General features: G+C 44.3%; 1 protein-coding gene across 1 annotated transcript in view; it reads left to right on the top strand.

Moving 5' to 3' along the window:
- The first annotated feature begins 390 nt into the window (after positions 1 to 390).
- Positions 391 to 19,595, top strand: part of SLC10A4 (solute carrier family 10 member 4) — a 30,613-nt gene continuing 11,408 nt past the window's right edge. The window contains exons 1-2 of the mRNA XM_088475276.1: positions 391 to 980; positions 13,070 to 13,280. Coding sequence (XP_088331402.1) covers positions 484 to 980; positions 13,070 to 13,280 — 708 coding nt within the window. The 5' untranslated portion in view covers positions 391 to 483. The remainder of the gene's footprint in view (positions 981 to 13,069; positions 13,281 to 19,595) is intronic.

Below are 19,595 nucleotides of genomic sequence, written 5' to 3'. Positions count from 1 at the left end.
AAAATGAATTGTAACAGCCCTGAAGGCATATTGTAGTCTTATTACTGTGATTCTATTACAGAATGTTGCTCTGTTGTACTTCAAACACCTTAATCTCACAGTAATAATTGCTGCACACAGAAAAAAATATACGTATTTGCAGCACTGGTAATAGTTTACGGTGGGGATCACATTTGTCCTGAATGCTTGCCTGGAAAGAGACCTCCTTCTATCTGAATTGCTTTTTGAATTGTATGAGAGAAACTGTAAGCAGACCATCAACTGGTTGTATGTATGCATGAGATGCTGGGAGTGGGTGTGGCAAGGACAGTGAGGTGGATGCCTGTATGAGATGTGATAGAGGAAAGTGAGCTGGATCCTGGTCAGATTACTGTCTGGCTGCTGCTTGATGATGAGATAGGGGCAGCCGGCCTCCTCCTCCTTCCCCTCACTGGTACCACTTCATTCAGAAACAAGGGAAGACAGCTGAATACTGTTCAAAGAATGGAGAACTCTAGTGCCAGCTCAATGGATGCAACAGACTCTCCACTATGGGACTTTGGGGACAACTTCACACAGAGGTCACCACTGGATCCTAATGAATCTGAGCTTATTGGAGATAACAGGACAGAACTGAGCAGCATGGCTGTCATGCTTCAGAGGGCTTTACCCGAACAGCTGGCTACCTCTGCTCCATTCTGGGATAGCCCACTGAACCATGGCCTGAGTGTCCTTGTTGGGGTGGCTCTGTGTGTCACCATGCTGGGTCTGGGCTGCACAGTGGAAGTGAGCCAGATAGGAGGACACCTGAGAAGACCCATTGGGGTTCTCCTGGCACTCATCTGTCAGTTTGTTCTCATGCCATTGGTGGCTTTCCTCCTGGCTCTGATCTTTTCACTGAATGAAGTAGCTGCTATTGCCGTGCTGCTGTGTGGCTGCTGTCCAGGGGGGAACCTGTCCAACATCATGTCTCTTCTTGTGAATGGGGATATGAACCTCAGGTAAATGGTGCCAGCTCTTGGAAACTGTAGGGTGTACATTGGGTAACCTGGGAGCGGGAACTAAGCAAATCACAATTAACATTAAATTGCATAATTTATTAGAAAAGTAGCTACTGTAACAGATGCCTTTTCCAGCAGTTGTGGAACTACAAGTCCCATGCCATCCTCTTGAATGCCATAGGTTGCCCAAACCTATCTTAACTAAATCAATTATTGCAGACAGACATATCAGCTTGTTATACAGACATATATTAGCCTGTCTTACAGAACTCAATAGTCAGTTGTTACTATTTGCACTAATACGGAGACAAGGAGAATAAATACATTCTTCTAATTACCCATTGAGTGATACACATTGGGAGGTTTTGCATTAAGAAGTTATGAAAAGTCTAAAAACTGACGTCCTGAATATCTGTATATTTCTCAGACTGTGCTTAATCTACACTAATCATCTGCACCAATGCAGCTACTTTATCCTTACATTGTGTCATACATCATTGGTTGCTTACATTGTGCTGTGTGACTTAGCATGCAATAGACTGCAAGGTTTATTCTATAGTACAGGCACAGTAACAGCAGCCTGTCACAGACAGTATACACTACATGCAATGTAACAGGTTTCTGGCTGCATACACATATTTATGCAGAGTGTAATGAATTGATAAATACTTATTTTTTTCCATTGTTTCAATGTGTTGTCGTAGGGCCAGATTTTATTTATTACTATAGTGTAAGGCACTATTATTACTATTAAAGCTTACTTTAGAATGCATTGAGGCTACAATTACTGTTTGGGGTTCTAGTAACGTAGAACACTTTTTTCCTTATGTTTATTTGATTAGGTTTATTATATTAAAATATTATACTGTAATAGGGTGTAATAGATTTATTACATAACTGTACAATAGAGGTTTCCATTATGTAAAAAATCATTGACATAATCTGGTAATGTCAGACCTGGTTTGGCAATGGAAAGTAATTGTTGGGATGTAAATGACTGAACAGTGATGAGAGTGACACAATGGGGAAGTCGGTAGGTGCGTCACATGTTGTAAGCAATGTAATAGTCATGTACTGTGGAAATATTGTCAGTCTGTGCAAATAACACAGATATAGGCATTATATTTTTTAAATATCTATCTTTCCTGTAGTGCTATGCCATTTCCACATATGTTGATCACTTGAACCTGATGACTATGTTGATATTTTAAGTAATTTATTTTAATAAATACATATTTATAGGTTTCACTGCATTTTGCACATCCCGCATTTACATGATATTACATCATCAAAATTAATTTTATATATATATATATATATATATATATATATATATATGTGTATATATATATATGGTCAAAAATCCACTGCACTCGCTATGCCCAGATTTAGGGTGCAAACCTGCACTCGCCATTTCCAGGCCTGGGGTGCAAAGTGGCCTGTGACCACTTTGGGAGTGCAATGGATTTTTGAATTTGTTTATTAGGTGAATTTTTAATTAACCCTTTTGTGGACACAGCTTTCTCATGCACCCCTGTGCAAGCTCATTTATAATAACCTGTGTCAGCTGCCTTTTTGGTAGTATGATAGAAGCTGTGTTTGGTGACTGTCTTACCTTGAAAAACCATAAGTTAGTTGGCAGGTGAGCTTTAAACCAGTTAACATGTCTTCAGTTTAAACTCTATGATAGCAGCTACCAGGTTTCCGTAAGTATGACAGACAGTGTAGAACCTACAGAGAAAAGGGGTCCCGTGATGTGGGCTGCAGGCTTATATGCATTGATCAATCCATGAACCAAACCCCCATTATTTATGTATCATTGTGAGTGATTTAAAAATGGTGAGTGCTGAGTTTTCTGTGTATATGTGTGTGTGTATATATATATATATATATATATATATATATATACTAATATAATAATATAACATTGTGTCTGTTTGTTCCAAGTTGGTGCAAAAACTACTGAACCGATTTTTGTGAAACCTGCATCAGTTTATTGTGGAAACTACTAGAAATAACCTGCACTTTGTTTCATCTCGACCAGTCAAATTAAAGCTGTACAATAACAAAAACACCATATGTGCGACCGGAAAAGGGTGGGGGGAGAGGTACTTTGTGTTGCCACCAGTCTGCATAGCGCTGCTGGTCACATGGGCCATTCCCACAACAGGGCCCCGATGCAAAGTAATACAACTAGAACACCTCAAATAAAATGAAAAATGTTGACAGAAGTGATCTCATCGTGGGCAAAGCCGCTGGCAAAAGCTAGTGTATATGTACAAGGCAGGTATTGCTCCAACGTTTCAGTGTCTTTATTGTAGCACTGTCATCACGGAACAAATAAATACAAGAGACATCTTACCTTAGATAAGCCCTCCACCATGTGTGTAACGCTCACCGGACGCAGCACCCAGCAGGAGAATTTGGTTCTATCTACTGTATCTATCTACATATATATGTTTGTATTGTAGATTTTAAAGAGTATCAAGCAGGGGCGTTTCTACAGAGATGGGGGCCGTGTGCAGTCTCCATCACGTGCCCCCTCCTCTCCGTCCGGCAGCGCACTGAGCTGTGCGCGGCCAGCGCAGCACTAATAGACTCTGGGCACTAGGGTCTATAGCGCAGGGCAGCAACTAGGGGGAGCTAAGGGTGCACGTGCACTATGTGCCAGATTTGAGGTGGTGCCAAGAGCTTGGAGATGTCTGGTCCGGTGATGAGGTAGTATGCGTTCTAGTCACACTCACTGTCCTGGTTCCATCTATTGCTGTATACAGTATATTACCTCTATGCTGTCACTATTACAGCAGTGCCTCCTGGGTCTGTCACTTCGTTGTCTGCCTGGCTTGGTCCCGAGCTTCCTGTGCTGGCTGACAGGAGGAATCCCCTGTTCACAGTCCTGACTCCTGGCCGCAGGTGGCGCGCTCCCCGGAGTTAGGAGCAGGGTCCGGGTTCACAAACCATCCTCAGGCTCAGACACCAGGGGCCGGCCACAAGTTTCAGGATGAGGCCGCTCTGTAATGCTGCGACTTGTGCTGTGGGTTTATCGTTTCCGGGAGCCGGCACTGATTAGGTTAGGGAGCTACTAGAGCAATTTCTGTTTGACTTGCTTGCAGGGCTGGCCCTAGGGGTGTTCGAAGAGCGCAGTCGCACAGGGGCACCACCCATAGAGGGCGCACCCCTCCCCAACATCCCGATTTCAGCGGGACAGTACTGTCCCGCTGTTCCACCCGTGGGCCGAAGGGGCCCAAGGGTGGTCAAATCGGGAGGTTGAGGACCCCCACCTTTGCAGCTGTGCTACAGTGCCGGACCCCGGAGTCTGAATGGATGCTGCGCGCATGCGCGCGGCATCCATTCAGTGACAGGAGAGGGGCTGGAGGAAGCCCAGCTAGCGAGGCTTCCCCCCAGCGTGATGTTATTTGGAGCCATGCCATGCGGGCACACCTCCAAATAATGTCATGTAGGCGGTGTGGCCTATGGTAATTAGGCCATGTCTCCATTTTCAGCGCGCGCGGTGTAAGGGCACCCTGTTAAGAGCTGGCCCTGCCTGCTTGTTACACTCTTAGACACACATTTAGCTTCCGGAGGCACAACTGTATTGCACTTTTGTGATAAGGTTACCATGCAGATCACCAAGAGATGGGCACAGTTGCCTCTATTGTATACAAGTTTCGGACCAGGGTCCATATGTATTATCTTGATGATTCAGTGCTATCTAAAATTATGTATACTGTCCCATAGCCATGATGAGAGTAATCTTGTATTCACTAACAATTTAAAGCAGTTAATCTAGCATGCACATTGACATGTGTATCCTGAAAAACATTATATTGTGTAGGGCAGGTCTGGGTGCCAGATTTGAGGAGTCAATAGTTATTGCTCTCTTGCCCCGGGTGACAAAAATCCTAGTTTCGTCCCTGTATAACGCATGCGCAGGTCACCGGGAAAATGGCCACAGCAGCCATTTTCCCAGTAATGTGCATGCGCAAATGACAGGAAAATGGCAGCGGTGGCCATTTTCCAGACGGTTTTTACAGAGAAGACACCTGCACCGACATGGGATTCCGGAGAGGTAAGTATAATATGGGTGCAGGGTGTGCGGTGCGGTCCCCCCCTCGACCCCGGGACCCATGTGCCCCGCACACCCTGCACCCATTATAAATATGCCCCTCCCTGGTACCAAGCATTGGAAGAGTAAGGGGGAGATTCAATTAGTCGCAGTAATTTACCAGTTGGCTAATTGATCGCCGGGGGCTATTCAGCCTATTTAGCCCCACTTAACAGGGATTTTTTTCGGGTCTCATGAGAACCAAATAGAAATTCTGGATAAGTGTGCTGTTATGGGGGGATAACAGCCACTTAACACCTGAATCCGTGAACTTTTCACAGATTTCGGGTGTTAACGTCTGATAACCGCACTTTAAACCATTCATTTAACGAATGTTAGCAAAGGTATTGGGAGAAAAAGGGAGCCTAATTGAATAATATCGCCTGAGGGTACCTCCCTTTTTCTCCCCAGATACTTTATCGGGGCTAATTGAATGTCTCCCTAAACGATATATGAGTTGCATGTTTCTACAATTGTGAACTATTCAGGGTTCTTGTATTCTAATTAGTATTAGGGGAAGAGCCGTAACTAGACTAATTACATAGGTCCAGAGCCGTAACTAGACTTTTTGGTGCCTTGTGTCAGAAAGAGCATTGGCGCCTCCCTCATTTTTCAAAGGGACATAATGCACCCAAAAAAGGACCATGGCTTCATGGGGAAGGGCCAGGGAAGGGATAGGAGAGGCCAGGAGATGCTGGGGATGAAATAAGAGAAAGCCACAAGCAAGAATGATAAACAGAAATCTGACAGGCCCAAACAGCGCCCCCTGACCTGTGGTGCCCTGTGCGATGGCACCGGCCGCACTACCCTAGCTTCGGCCATGCCTAGGTCTATATTGAAGAGTTGATATTGAGTTGAATGGTGTGCTGATTTGTGTGCTGATTGACAACTGAAATAAATGTTAATCTGAGCATTCTTTTTGAAAAAGAATCACTTGTCTTCCCAAAATATACAGGTAGTCTCTCAGGAATTCTAATGTCTAACCCTGCCCTTGTTTGACCTACATTACTTAAATGTCTTTTTTAACCATTTATTTAAACTCCCAAAGGGATAACCCTCATTGGTCCCTAAAGATCCCCCTTGCTCTTGTCTTTTGGAGTCTACAGCAACAGTTGTCCTTGAAATTTCAGATACAGAATTGCGGTGTAATGCCTGCAGCATCCCCCCCCCCTAATGTTCATCCTTCCATGTAGACTGTGACTCATACTATTATAAACAGGAAGATGGCTCTTGCACATGCAGTCAGGAATGATCAATCACTGAGTTTATCTGAAGGAAAAATCCAGCAGATTGTAATTCAAATGTGGTTATACCTTGTCTCAACCTATGGGGGCTTTCCCTCTGCTTGTCTTAGAATCTTTTCTACCACATTTTTGTTGCAAAGATAAAAGTTTGTTCAGAATATTCGGGAGAGAGAGAGATGTAAATCATCATTACATTACAGGAAAATAACATTGCAGTAATGTATTATTAATAAATAAAAAAAAGAGATCAGGTTGTGTAAAGTGAAGATACACACTAGACGATATTTTGGACGATTTGATGACTTCCCATGGATCGGAACGACAAATTGTGCAGTGTGTAGCCACTATGTTTGGCGGTGAGCTCCCGTGGGGTCGTCAGCCGCATATTCAGGTCGGCCCTATATACAGCTCAATCTGAAGATGCAGCTGACGACTCCATGCAGTGGTATGCGGCAGGGGTCGAAATATCGGGCGGTCAGGCACCGAATCGTCTAATGTCTACCTCCCGCCCGATATGTAGGCCCGTTGGGGGGGAGGGGTCGCCCGTCGGATCTCTGGGTACACACAGTGTGTACCCAGCTTAAGGCACATCACATAGGGGTCTATTTACTATGCTGTTAGGAGATAAAGTGAACGGTGATAAGGTACCAGCCAATCAGCTCCCAACTGACATTTTTCAAACACAGCCTGTGACATGGCAGTTAGGAGCTGATTGGCTGGTACCTTATCACCATTCACATTATCTCCTAACACAGCTTAGTAAATAGACCCCATAGTCTGATGCTCAAAGTATCATCCAGCACCAGGAAAAAGCAGTATGAACAAGCACAAATACTATACAAGGGAAGGCTGTAAATATGTGAGTACTGTTCTAGGACATATATCTATAGTAGTTAAATATTAAAGTTTTTTAGACTTGTATTTGTTATGGATTGTAAATAGTAGTGTAGCTACCATAAATTATTATGTTACTTGCAGATGGCCTGGCTCAGAATTGTGCACCAGTCTTCTCTGGGATGGATCCAGGGGTAGACTGGCCCACAGAGATACAGGGGAAATCCCCGGTGGGCCCATCTACCTGTGTGCCCACCCCCCTCTTCTAGGTATCAGTTTCCAGACCTCAAATTACTCTATTAGATGGTCAGTTACCTGGTGGAGCAGGACCACTGATTAACATGGGGTCTTGGTTCCCTTCTATAGAAATTACACACAAGATTTGCCTAATGGTTAGCAAAGCATCTGTAGTGACTGGCCACACCCCCGAAACATGGGCCCTTCTATATTCTATATAGGAGCCTGACACTCTCCTGCGTAGCTGCTGGTATTATCATGCGCCACATTGGTCTTTCTTATGCTTTGGAGCCTGCGTACACCATGTTTATTTATTTATTATTTATTAACAGTTTCTTATATAGCGCAACAAATTCTGTCGTGCTTTACACTTTGAATTAACGTTATACTGGGTTGTAAAAGACATACATACAAATATACATATATACATAAAAGACATACATAAGGGTAAGAGGGTCCTGCTCGCAAGCTTACAATCTGTTGCACAATGACGGGCAATTCTGAGTCATACTTGTCTTACTGCTTAGTGATCACTGTCCATCAAATCTTCTCCAAATGACCATTAGATAGCCAGATGTAATGGAAATTCTCTTCAATTATCCTTAGATATCAAAACCATACTGGCAACCACAAAACATAAAAATATACCTGTATTATTTTTTTATATTTGTCTTAAAAAATTTTATATACAGAGCCTTGCAAAAGTATTCACCCCTCTTTGCATTTTTCATGTTTTGTTGCCTCACAACCTGGAATTAAAATGGATTGTTTGAAGGTGTGCATCATTTCTTTCACAGAACTGTGAAGTTGTGTTTTTTTTATATTGTGAATCAAACAACATTTAGGACAACATAACAGAAAACTTCAGCGTGCATAACTATTCACCCTCCTAAAGTCAGTACTTTGTTGAGCCACCTTTTGCGGCAATTACAGCTGCAAGTCGCTTTAGATAAGTCTCTATGAGCTTGCCACATCTTGCCCCTGGGATTTTTGCCCATTCCTCAAGACAAAACTGCTCCAGCTCCTTCATGTTGTGAACAGCAATCTTCAAGTCTGACTACAGATTCTCAATTGGATTGAGATCTGGGCTTTGACAAGGCCATTCCAATACATTTAAATGTTTCCCCCTAAGCCACTTGAGTGTTGCTTTAGCAGTATGCTTCGGGTCATTGTCCTGCTGGAAGGTGAATCTCCGTCCCAGTCTCAAATCACAGGCAGACTGAAACAGATTTTTCTCAAGAATATCCCTGTATTTAGCACCATCCATCTTTCCCTCGACTCGAATCAGTTTCCCAGTCCCTACTGCTGAAAAACATCCCCACAGCATGATACTGCCACCACCATGTTTCACTGTGGGGATGGTGTTCTTGGGGTGATGGGATGTGTTGGGTTTGCGCCAGACTTAGCGTTTTCCTTGGGGGCCGAAAAGTTACATTTTAGTCTCATCTGACCAGAGCACTTTCCTCCATACATTTGGGGAGTCGCCCAGATGACTTTTGGCAAAATCAGATCGTGCCTTCCTATTTTTATCACTAAGCAATGGCTTTTTTCTGGACACTCTTCCATAAAGCCCAGCTCGATGGAGTGTACGGCTTATTGTGGTCACATGCACTGATACACCAGTCTCTGCTGTGGAACTCTGCAGCTCCTTCAGGGTTACCTTTGGTCTCTGTGCTGCCTCTCTGATTAATGCCCTCCTTGCCCGATCTGTGAGTTTTGGTGGGCGGCCCTCTCTTGGCAGGTTTGTTGTTCTTTCCATTTGATGATGATGGATTGGATGGTGCTCTGGGGGATCATCAAAGATTTGGATATTTTTTTTATAACCCAACCCAGAATTTTACTTCTCAACAACTTTGTCCCTGACTTATTTGGAGAGCTCCTTTGTCTTCATGGTGTGATGCCTGTTGCTTAGTGGTGTTGCAGCCTCTGGGGCCTTTCAGAAAAGATGTGTTTATACTGACAGATCATGTGACACTTAGATTTCACATAGGTGGACTTCATTTCACTAATTATGTGACTACCGAAAGTAATTGGTTGCACCAGACCTTTTGAGGGGCTTCATAGCAAAGGGGGTGATTACATATACACATGCCAATTTTCAGAATTTTATTTATAAAGATTCTTTTTTATATATATTTTTCTCATTTCACTTCACCAAATTAGACTATTTTGTGCAGATCCATCACATAAAATTCAGATAAAAAAAATTATAAATTATAGGTTGTAATGTAACAAATAAGGTAAAAAGCCTAGGGTGTGAATACTTTTGCAAGGTACTGTATTTGTTTTTGGTCTGCAATATGCTGCTGACATCTATGGATTTCTGAAGGGAATTTCAGTGTCACTGGGCCTTCCAGCGGTCATTTGGAAAAGATCTGATTGACAATACTGCGTCTTATTTAAAACCATTTTTACGGCCATATTGGCCACATTGTGTGAAGCTTTTAACTTCATATAAGCTTGCCATTATTATGATGATAACTAGTTTAGTAGGTCAGGGGTGTATTAAACTCCCAAGGGGGCCTGTGTACAGTGGTCACCCTCCTCTGAGCTGCGCAGTAATACTAACGAATATGCCATTGGTATTCATCATTACTTACCTGTCCAGTGAGGTCCGGCGGCTCCCCTCTCTCCATACATGCCTACCCTCCCGGTTTTCGCGGGAGGCTCCCGATTTTTCGGGTAAACCCCCGCATCCCCGGAAGGGTAGGCATTTCTCCCGCATTCTGCCCACTTCCTAGTGAAGTGGGCAGAATGAGGAGAATACCCGCAGCGATCGCGGGTCTCCATGAAGGGGGCGGGGCTTAAACCGTGATTCTGCATGAATCACAGCATTTGACCCCGCCCCCTATGTAAATTGTACCCAATCGCGGCAATTTAACCACGAGGGGCGGGGCTTAATGACGTGAATTGTCAAGCCCCGCCCGCATCGGCCCCCTGCTGCTTCTCTTACCCGGGCTTCTCCCGGGAAGAGAGTATTAAAGGTAGGCAACTATGCCTCTCTCCCCATAGAGACAGTCAGTCAGGAAGGGAGAGTTCTGGAGGGAGACAGGGAAAACTAATATGTGGTGTGTTGGGCCACTAAAGGAGGCTGATATCCCGATAGTGTTGTGGAGGGAGGCAAATACTGTAAGTAAGGAGTAGAGACAGTTGGAGGGGGGACCGATACAGTGAGAGGGACACATGGGTCAAAGGACTGGCAGAGACTCCTGCACACATCTGGCAGCAGTGTTATCACAGCAGCCCTACACACTGCGCCAGGGAGGATAACGGACATGAACAACAGGAGAGGGAGACTGGCTCTGGCGGGGGATGGGGAGCGCCGGTGACAGCAGAGGAACAGGTCATGTACCATGAGTGATGGCAGAGCAGCACGGCACCCGTCGCGAGCACCGCATCAGTGACAGGCAATAATACTATTCTGTCTCAGGCAGCAGTCACAGCGCCGGGGCCCAGGTTAGGGCAGAGATGGGCTGATGAGAGATCCACATCACAGGTATCCATGCTGGGAGCGGGCATCACTGCACCCGACCCCAACTCCCCATCATCGCTGGTAGCTCCGCCCACACCACTCTCCCCGCCTGAAGGCAGGAATGACAGCTTGCTTCAGTGGGGGATTCACTTCCACAGAGCGGCGTGAGTTAGAGAGCCGGCACCCGGCAGCTGTCCAATCAATGCACTGCCGGCCTGCCGGGGCCAGAAGTATTTAACAAGCCCAGGGCAAGAAAAAACTGCTGTCTATTTTACAGCCCTGTCAGCGTGCCCCCTGGGACCCGCCGGGCCCTAGGCAACCGCTTGTGAGCGATGCAGTGGCAAACAGCGATAATCTGAGATTACCGCTGTTTTTTAATTTTGAAAGCATGACATAACCCCTTTAGCGAGTGCTAAAGGGGTTATATATCTTTGATAAATCGGCCCCTAGGTCTTTGAAATAAAGGCAGCATAAATAAATAACAGTTTAACAAGCAGATAAAATAGGTCAAATTAATGACAGTATGCTGTGCTGTGTCAGGACATTTTCAGTTGTGCAAGGATGTGCTTCTGATTCTAACCTTCCCAAGCACAAACAATTAACACAACCAGGGACAGATTAACAATTGGCCAGATGGGACTACAGTCCCGAGCCTCCACATAAAAAGCGTCACTAGGAGAGTGCGGACAACACCAGCAGGTCACCCTTCGAGGTGGTGACATAAAAATGCCGGCTCCTGCTCAGTGACCGGAAGCTGGGACACTTCACTGTGACGTTAGTGTGCAGCACCTGGCTCCCGGTCACTGAGAAAGAGCCAGCAGTGCGGGGAGAGTCTCTGGGGGCAGCCTGGCATCCCCGGGAGTGCTGAGCATGCCCACAGAGTGATGAAACCAGGGCTATGCCAATGAGGACACTCTGCTTCCCCACAAAGGCTACAACCCTTTTAGAATGTGAGCATCTTCAGCGTGCTAAGGGGGTTTACTTGCCACACTGTGTATCACAGACCCCAGTGAGGCCACTGGACCCATCATCATAACAGCATGATGAGGACCAGTCACCCAGTTGGCCACAGAGTTGACAGTAAATCATGGTTTATAAAATTGTATATCTATTCTCTTCCAAAAATTATGGAGTGTTTATTATTTTACGACGTGGAGACATTGACAGGTCTATTTACTAAGCAGTGTTAAGGGCTCCAAGAGCTCAGAGGCACAGAAAACCCAAGTACATACTGCTTCTCGATATGTACTAATGGATTTTCTGGACTAAGCTGCCTCCAGAGTTAAATCCTCAATGCCCTATCGCGCTGCCACAGGCTCCTATGGCAACGCTAAGTGCTTCAGTAGTTATCAAGCATTTATAAATGCTTACCGCGTCCAGTTTGCTGCCCTGGCATAACGCGTCTCCAGTAACTCGTCATCTGACTTATCCAGAAAGTCTCTGTTTGTGTTGTGTGAATAAAGCTGTTGTAAAAAAAAAAAAACCTCGGAGCTGCTGCTGTCTTGAATGGAATCTTTCACGGAACACAGAGTACAGCAGTATGTCAGACAGGAGACAGCTGAGCCGTCTACTTGCACTCCTAGAAAACACAGCGTGCATTCCACATAAAAAAAAATCACATGCAGCTAAGTAAGGTATACAACCAATGACTGCATAGACAGCATCCGATTGGATGCCATTTATCACATATGCACAGTAAACAATGTGGGATGCGCTGTGTGCCTGTGTGAGCTCTCACCACATAGTGGGTGATTTACTGATCACCCTCTACGGCAGCATTTGCAATAGTAACTATCGCGGTAGCCGCCTCCTGCTTCGCTGTGGTAGAAGGAGGGACTTTTTCACAGCGAAAAAGGCCATATTAGTAAATAGACCCCTTAGGGAGACATTGTAGCTTATAGTGTAGAGGGTACACGACCACATGGCTCTGGCCACTCCCACATTGCACTGGTGACAGTTCCTCCCCTTCTCACAACAGGTACTTGATCATTTTCAGCCAGAGGAGCATGCACAAACCCATAAAAGGAGGAACAAGTGCAATATTTGCATGTTTTAAGTCACGCTCTACATAAAATCAATGATTACTGTTTTGTTAGCAAACATGTATAATACCAATTTACTACTGTATACTACTTATTTTAATATTCCGTAACAAGTTTCATGTAATAAAACTAATTCTGTTTTGCTAACTATCCAGCATCATCATGACTACGTCTTCCACCCTCCTGGCTTTGCTGTTAATGCCCCTCTGCCTGTGGATCTACAGCCGGCCATGGATTAACACACCGATTGTGCAGTTTCTACCTCTGGGAGCTGTCACCCTGACTCTCTGTAGTACTCTTCTGCCTATTGGTCTGGGGGTCTTTATACGTTACCGTTACAGCAGGATTGCGGATATCCTGCTTAAGGTAAGTTTCATATCTCATAGTTTGAAACATTCGCTATACAGTATGTTCAGCAAAGTCCACCTGGAATTGTAAATGAAACAGATGGAAAATATCAACAGCATGGAAATGGGCAGAGGATACAGTATACTGTACATGTTTCATTGAAAACTTTCTTAAATATGATTGTAGTCATTACTTGATATATACGTTGGGAGGCTGTACTTGTACTTGAGTCAGTGCTACACGACTTCAGTGGCTCAGTCATATTATTGGTTCCTAGCAAATTGATTGGCTAACTACTGGTTCAGCCAAGAAAATGTCTGCCTCCAATGTGAGCAGGCAACCAATCTTCTTAGTGATGAATAATAACGGATAAAACCAGCTTTGAAAATCCTGCATGAACTATCAGACTTACAAATGATATCCTTTTAACTAAGACATATTCAATTAGCTGCGTTAATCCATTAACGCGGCTAAATCCAACCTCACGGTTTTTATTATTTATTTAGCTACATACATTTTTGAGTGTTACACGCTCTATAGGATTTACCACAGCTTTTTTCTCGCAGCCCCTGAGCAGATGGTAAGTTGGGGGGGTGGTAAAAATGTCAGGACTTGGTTCAGAACCCCTGGGATACCCCCCTAAGGACTAGTTAAGCACTTGAAAGTTTTTAATTCGCTAATTTGGCCACTAATGACATGTCATTATTGGGGTGATATTCTGCAAAATGCAGAATATTAATATGTTAATTGATGTGGGACAGGTATATGAGGGTGCTGTATTGATGGAACACTTTTTTAAAAGTTGATTAAAGTGACACAAAAAAACTTACATGCATTTAAATGCACCCCATAATCTACAGCTCATTTGCTGTAAATCAGCCATTTAACACCTTTTTTAAGAGTCCTAATTACCTGATTTTGGCCACTAATATACTTCTATACCATTACCCTGTGTTAGTTTGCACTTTTTCAGGCTGTACAGGCTGATCTCCACATTTTCCCCCACACGTAACGAGGCTAACATCATTAAAAGTACAGCACGACCACTTTTTACAATGAAATGGTACAGTAATCGGGAGCGTGCATAGCCGCACTAAGGGAAATGACCACGCTACAGGTTTGTTATTGCAAGCCGCAGTAATCAAAACTTTTACCGCGGCTAATTTAATACGCCCTTAAATCATCAGTCATATGGGCAGCTCAGTAAAACTGCACAATTATTCTTTATAACAGTGATTCTAATTAGTTTTTTGACCCGGGCTACCGCACTCATCACTAGCAACAGCTAAACCTCACCCATATTATTGCAGAAGTTAATCAGAGTATTCCGGGCACCCAAAAATGGGGTATGGTATACTAGGTCAACATTCACAATGCCGAGAATGTCAACATCATAACTATCGACAGTGTGACGTTGACATTCTGATCCTTATGACTGCATCCCCTGAAAATGTTATGAGACAATCTGTAACTTCAGTACTAGTTGCTAACAGAATGTATTGCACCATGAAATGTGTCTCTTCAATGCCCCGTTCCCATCTGGGAATGACTGCATTATTATATACTGGGCCTCTCACTAGAAGACGTCACCATAATTGGGGTTTACATTCTGTATTATACACTGGTCACATGAATGATCTATCCATTAGGCTCTGCATTATATACTGGTCACCCGATAGAAGATATGCAGTCTATAGAGGCTCTGCATTATATACTGGTCCCCCGATAGAAGATGTGCAGTCTATAGAGGCTCTGCATTATATACTGGTCCCCTGATAGAAGATGTACAGTCTATAGAGGCTCTGCATTATATACTGGTCACCCGATAGAAGATGTGCAGTCTATAGAGGCTCTGCATTATATACTGGTAGAAGATGTGCAGTCTATAGAGGCTCTGCGTTATATACTGGTAGAAGATGTGCAGTCTATAGAGGCTCTGCATTATATACTGGTCACCCGATAGAAGATGTGCAGTCTATAGAGGCTCTGCATTATATACTGGTCATCCGATAGAAGATGTGCAGTCTATAGAGGCTCTGCATTATGTACTGGCTATAGGCATAGAAGACTACAACATTATTATGTAGCTTTTAGTGTTAAGGGTGTGGGTCACACAATATCACAGCCTCCCTGTGCCTGTTCTTACTCAGATAATGCTACAATTGCACAACATGTGACGTTGCTTATATGAGGGCACTAAAGATTACGTTAATGTAGGCGTACCATTTCAAAATTCTTTTATTATGTGATACACACAGCAAAGTGCATGTGCACTTATATATGGTAATGTAATGCTGTTATGATAATATATGAACTATCCCATAGAATGTAATGTACAGCTTTTTTAGTGTTGTTATATATAATGTATTGTTTTACACTGTTTTTGGTGCAGGCTGATTACGTTATTCTTCATTTATATTCTAGGAGAATGTGCTGTCGTTACATGGAGCACATCTAGATCCCTCTTCCCTCAATAATAGACACAAAGAGTTCCCTGATTTATAGATTCCATACATAAACCAGGCATGAGTATGAGTAATGGTCCACGCTGCACTTTATATGGCTCTGCGATAAATATCCCTCCTCCCAGCTGACAATTTAGTGAGAGCGCTGTTTCCCGTCACTCACTCTCCAACGCAGAACTATCCAGCAGTAATGTAATCAGTCACTAGTATCGCTAGGGCCTTACCCATTACCCTGCTGTGTCTTATGCCTTCATGTTTGTAGCAGAAAATCACTAATTCCTGCTACATACTGTGTTAATAGTTAATTTTTTATCAATTACCAAAATGCAACAGAAGAGAAATCTAAATCAAATCAATATATGGTGCAGGGGTGTATTTATAATGGGTGCAGGGTGTGCGGTGCACACGGGCCTCTGGGTCCAGGAGGGGGGCCTGCACCGCACACCCTGCACCCACAGTATACTTACCTCTCCGGGGTCCCACGTCGGCACCGGTGTCTGCGCTGTAAAAACGGCTGGAAAATGGCTGCTGCGTCCATTTTCCCGTCGTTTGCGCACGGGCAGTACAGGGAAAATGTCCGCCACAGCCATTTTCCCAGTGACCTGCGCATGCGCTATAGACTCTGGGCACACTCTAGACTGAGAGGAGGGGGCCCGTGATGGAGACTCCCTTCAAAAGAGCATCAATTCTTCTAGGTACAACCATGATATCATGATTAACCAATCATACCAAACAGGTGATAATCATTTTCATATATAGGTTGAAACACAGTCATTAACTGAAACAGAAACAGCTGTGTAGGAGGCTTAAAACTGGGTAAGGAACAACCAAACTCTGCTACAGTGGAGAGGTTGTCGAAGACAGTTTCATGTCACAGGTCATACACCATGGCAAGACTGAGCACAGCAACAAGGCACAAGGTAGTTATAGTGCATCAGCAAGGTCTCACCAAGGCAAAGATTTCAAAGCAGACTGGGGTTTCAAGATGTGCTGTTCAGGCTCTTTTGAAGAAGCACAAAGAAACGGGCAATGTTGAGGACCGTAGACGCAGTGGTTTTAATGCAGGGAAGGTCTGGGTTGCTATCAAAGCCGAGGAGCTGGGACTGACCACTGTATCTTCCCTCTTATGGCTACCTAGGATTCATCGCCCCTGGATAGTTTCTTCTCACCCTGTAATTTCCCGTCCTTTATTAATTTGGGATTTAACCAATAGATGTTTTAAGTTAGCTCCAGGCCCGTCCCCTTTGATACCATTACTTCACAATCCCATTTTCCCTCCAGGTTTATGCAAATCATCCCATCGGGTAATATCTACTATGTACTACTGGCCATCGCGACCATCACCCTAGCGGTCGTTAGAGCTGTGGGTGTAAACCCACAGCCTAACGACCGAAACAGAGATGGGCGGTCAGGATGCAAGCGGCCGCCCAGTTTCTGAGCGACCGCTTGCATCCTCCGACCGCATCTGAATGAGGCCCATTATGTGCTGTAATTTATTTTTGTATGTTTGACTGTACTATTTTAATGTGATTTGCTCAATAAAAGAGTTAAAAAAAAAAGAACTATCTTCAACATAAAGAAGAACAAGTAGTCCTGGAAGTGATGACACCACGCACAATAAGACTTTCCTCTACTCTCCAAACCTTCGAGCATTACCTGAAAACTCACCTCTTAAAGCAAGCTTATCAGATTCCAGAGCCGCCCACATAACCTTCATAGCTTCTATATCTAATTATATCCCCTCTCACAGTCCACATAACCTCACACATTGTCTTTCTTTCACATCCTCTTGACATTTGGCCGACATTCCTGTGTGACTGGATCTAGAGGAGTAGGGTGGAACCATGGCTCCCGAAAGAAATGCATGTCATACCGCCCCCCTCCTCCCTGTACTGAACTGTGCCAGTGGGAGAAGCGAAGTGAAGAAAAAAAGAGCAAAAAGTGGCAGTATGACACTTGGCATTGAGGTCCCATTGTGGGAATGGAATGCTTCGGTGAGGCACTGGCTGACATTAAGGGGTAGCTCCTTTGCCACTGCTTTATTTATGTATAGCACCTAGGATTTTACTTTTATCTCATTTGAATCATTGTTATTAGTCAATAGAGGAGATTGTATTATATATTCTGATCATTTCATTGCTCGCGGAAGACTGATCACTAGGAAAATTCTCCCCATTCTGCCTGCGTCACTAGTAAGTGGGCGGGATGCGGGAGAAGTGCCTACTCTCCAGGGGTTGCGGGGGGGGCTGCCTGAAAAATCGTGAACCTCCCGGAGGTTCTGGGAGAATAGGCAAGTATGGAGGAGAACATACAAACTCCACAAAGTTAGGTCCAAGATGGGAATTGAACCAAATACCTCAGTACAGTGAGACAGTAATGCAACACTCTCATTCTCGCTCTCTGTCCCCCTCCTCTCCCACTCCCTCCAATTCCTTTTCTAATACTTATCATTCTCCGTTCCTGAGGAGCATCCCAGTCATTTCAATGTGCATGGCGTGCAGTGATAGACGATGTCAGGCCTTGGTGTTTTTTGTCCTCGGATGCGGGTGCAGTGGCCGGTGGACTTGGGTGAGTTGATGGTAAAAGACGAGGAGGCAATATATAAGTCTTCCTCATAGGCTACTCTCAGATGTTGATGAGACCTACTCTGAGGCGTGGAGTCTAATCCACTTTATGGTATTCACCAGTGACCCCTCCAAGCAGGATATAGGTTTCGCTGCACCAAGAGAACAGGTCGTGGCCCCCAGAGTAGGTATCTGAGAGAAGCGAGAAGACAAGGGACAGAACTAGGAATGTAGGAACTGGTACTGGTAGAATTGAGGAGTAATTGAGAAGTGTTGGTGGAATGTACTGAAGAAATATCTGCTACCATGAATCAGACACTGATTAGCGATGGGGACAACTCCGGAGATCCAGATACTGTTTAGTCACAAGTAGCTGTACTGGGAGTCTAAATAGCAGTGGGTCTTTTAAAAACTATTAGGAGACCTGAAATAATAATAATGGTGGTAGGACAGAGCATGGTTAGTAGTACTCACATTAATATAGGTGCAATGCAATGCGAAGTAGGAGCATAGCTGAGAAGGGAGCTTCCCATAAGTGTTCCCACTCCAGTGATAGCTGCTTGGGGCCGTAATTGCAGTAATAGCTGTGCACCCTGTGGAATCTCACTCTAGCACATGTATTCTGTCAATTTAAGTTAAATGATCAGAATATATAATACAATCTCCTCTATTGACTAATAACAATGATTCTAAGGAGATAAAAGTCAGATCCTAGGTGCTATGCATAAATAAAGCAGTGACAAAGCAGCTAACACTTAATGGAGTAGATTATGAAGCAGTGAAAAGAGTGGAGAAGTTACCCATGGCAACCAATCAGCTTCTACCTTTCATTTTTTAAACTGTACTTCACAATTGCAACCTCAAAGCTGATTGGTTGCCATGGACAACTTCTCCACTGGCACACTTCTCCACTCTTTTCACTGCTTCACCTACCCCAATGTCAGATAGTGCATCACCGAAGCATTTCATTCCTTCAATGGGATCTCAATGCCCAGCATGATACTGTTTGCTGTTTTTCTCTTTACTTCAGTATTCCCCCCACAGGCTGGCCATACCCCACTAGCACAGTTCAGTACAGGAAGGGGGTGGGGTGGCGCTATGACATGCACTTTCTCCGGGCGCCATGGTTCCACACTACTCCTCTGGTAACACAAGGAATGATTTCTTGATAGAGACACTAAAGAATAGTGTGGAGCCTAGGACGCAGTCTCAGCGAATAATCACTAAAGAAGCGTAGTTGCACAGGCAATTTCCTGTTCACAAAGCCGGACTTAAATACCCTTAGGTAGCTGGTCATTGGATGC

Source organism: Taudactylus pleione, unplaced genomic scaffold (genome assembly GCF_031769625.1).
Source record: "Taudactylus pleione unplaced genomic scaffold, aTauple2 ptg000169l, whole genome shotgun sequence".
Classification (NCBI taxonomy): domain Eukaryota; kingdom Metazoa; phylum Chordata; class Amphibia; order Anura; family Myobatrachidae; genus Taudactylus; species Taudactylus pleione.
The sequence above is the reverse complement of the archived record's forward strand: the minus strand, read 5'-3'. Positions and strand labels throughout refer to the sequence as shown.